Source organism: Penaeus monodon, chromosome 15, assembly GCF_015228065.2.
Source record: "Penaeus monodon isolate SGIC_2016 chromosome 15, NSTDA_Pmon_1, whole genome shotgun sequence".
NCBI classification, from domain to species: domain Eukaryota; kingdom Metazoa; phylum Arthropoda; class Malacostraca; order Decapoda; family Penaeidae; genus Penaeus; species Penaeus monodon.
This window is the reverse complement of record NC_051400.1, coordinates 6,344,120-6,344,590: the sequence shown is the minus strand read 5'-3', so window position 1 is coordinate 6,344,590 and position 471 is coordinate 6,344,120. Positions and strand designations below refer to the sequence as shown.

At 33.1% G+C, this 471-nt stretch overlaps 1 protein-coding gene across 1 annotated transcript in view; it reads left to right on the top strand.

Moving 5' to 3' along the window:
- Nucleotides 1-471, top strand: part of LOC119582197 (alpha-(1,6)-fucosyltransferase-like) — a gene marked incomplete at its 5' end in the record, with an annotated part of 21,073 nt that overhangs the window by 18,018 nt on the left and 2,584 nt on the right. Inside the window, 1 exon segment of the mRNA XM_037930431.1 lies at nucleotides 134-397. Within this exon segment, the coding sequence (XP_037786359.1) occupies nucleotides 134-347 (214 nt within the window).

Below are 471 nucleotides of genomic sequence, written 5' to 3'. Positions count from 1 at the left end.
GAAATACATATTTGGGATATTATTCACCAGTGTTACCATTTCTTATTATTATTCTCACCATTACAATAATTAAATTACCCTCACTTCCAGTCTGAAGCAACAACATATATTAATGTATTTTTCTCATGAACAGGAGCGAAGAAATAGAACTGCAAGAAGGAGACATGATAAAAACTTTGGCATTACATTTCTCAAAACATCACAATCTTAAAGACGGCTTCTTGTACGGCACGAACAACCGTACACAGAAAGCGGGACTTTATCCTGCATACAAGACACTCGATATTCTAGACATGGCTGATATACAGTCGTTTGAACGTATTGATAAAATGAACGTGATTCTGTGATTTTCAAGGTAATTTTTGTGTCGTTTGGATGTCCCATTCATTTTTCATTATTTATTAACACAATTTTAGGTGTAAAACAAAGGTGTGATAGAGCAAGACAGAAAAATTGTTATATACTTTTTCT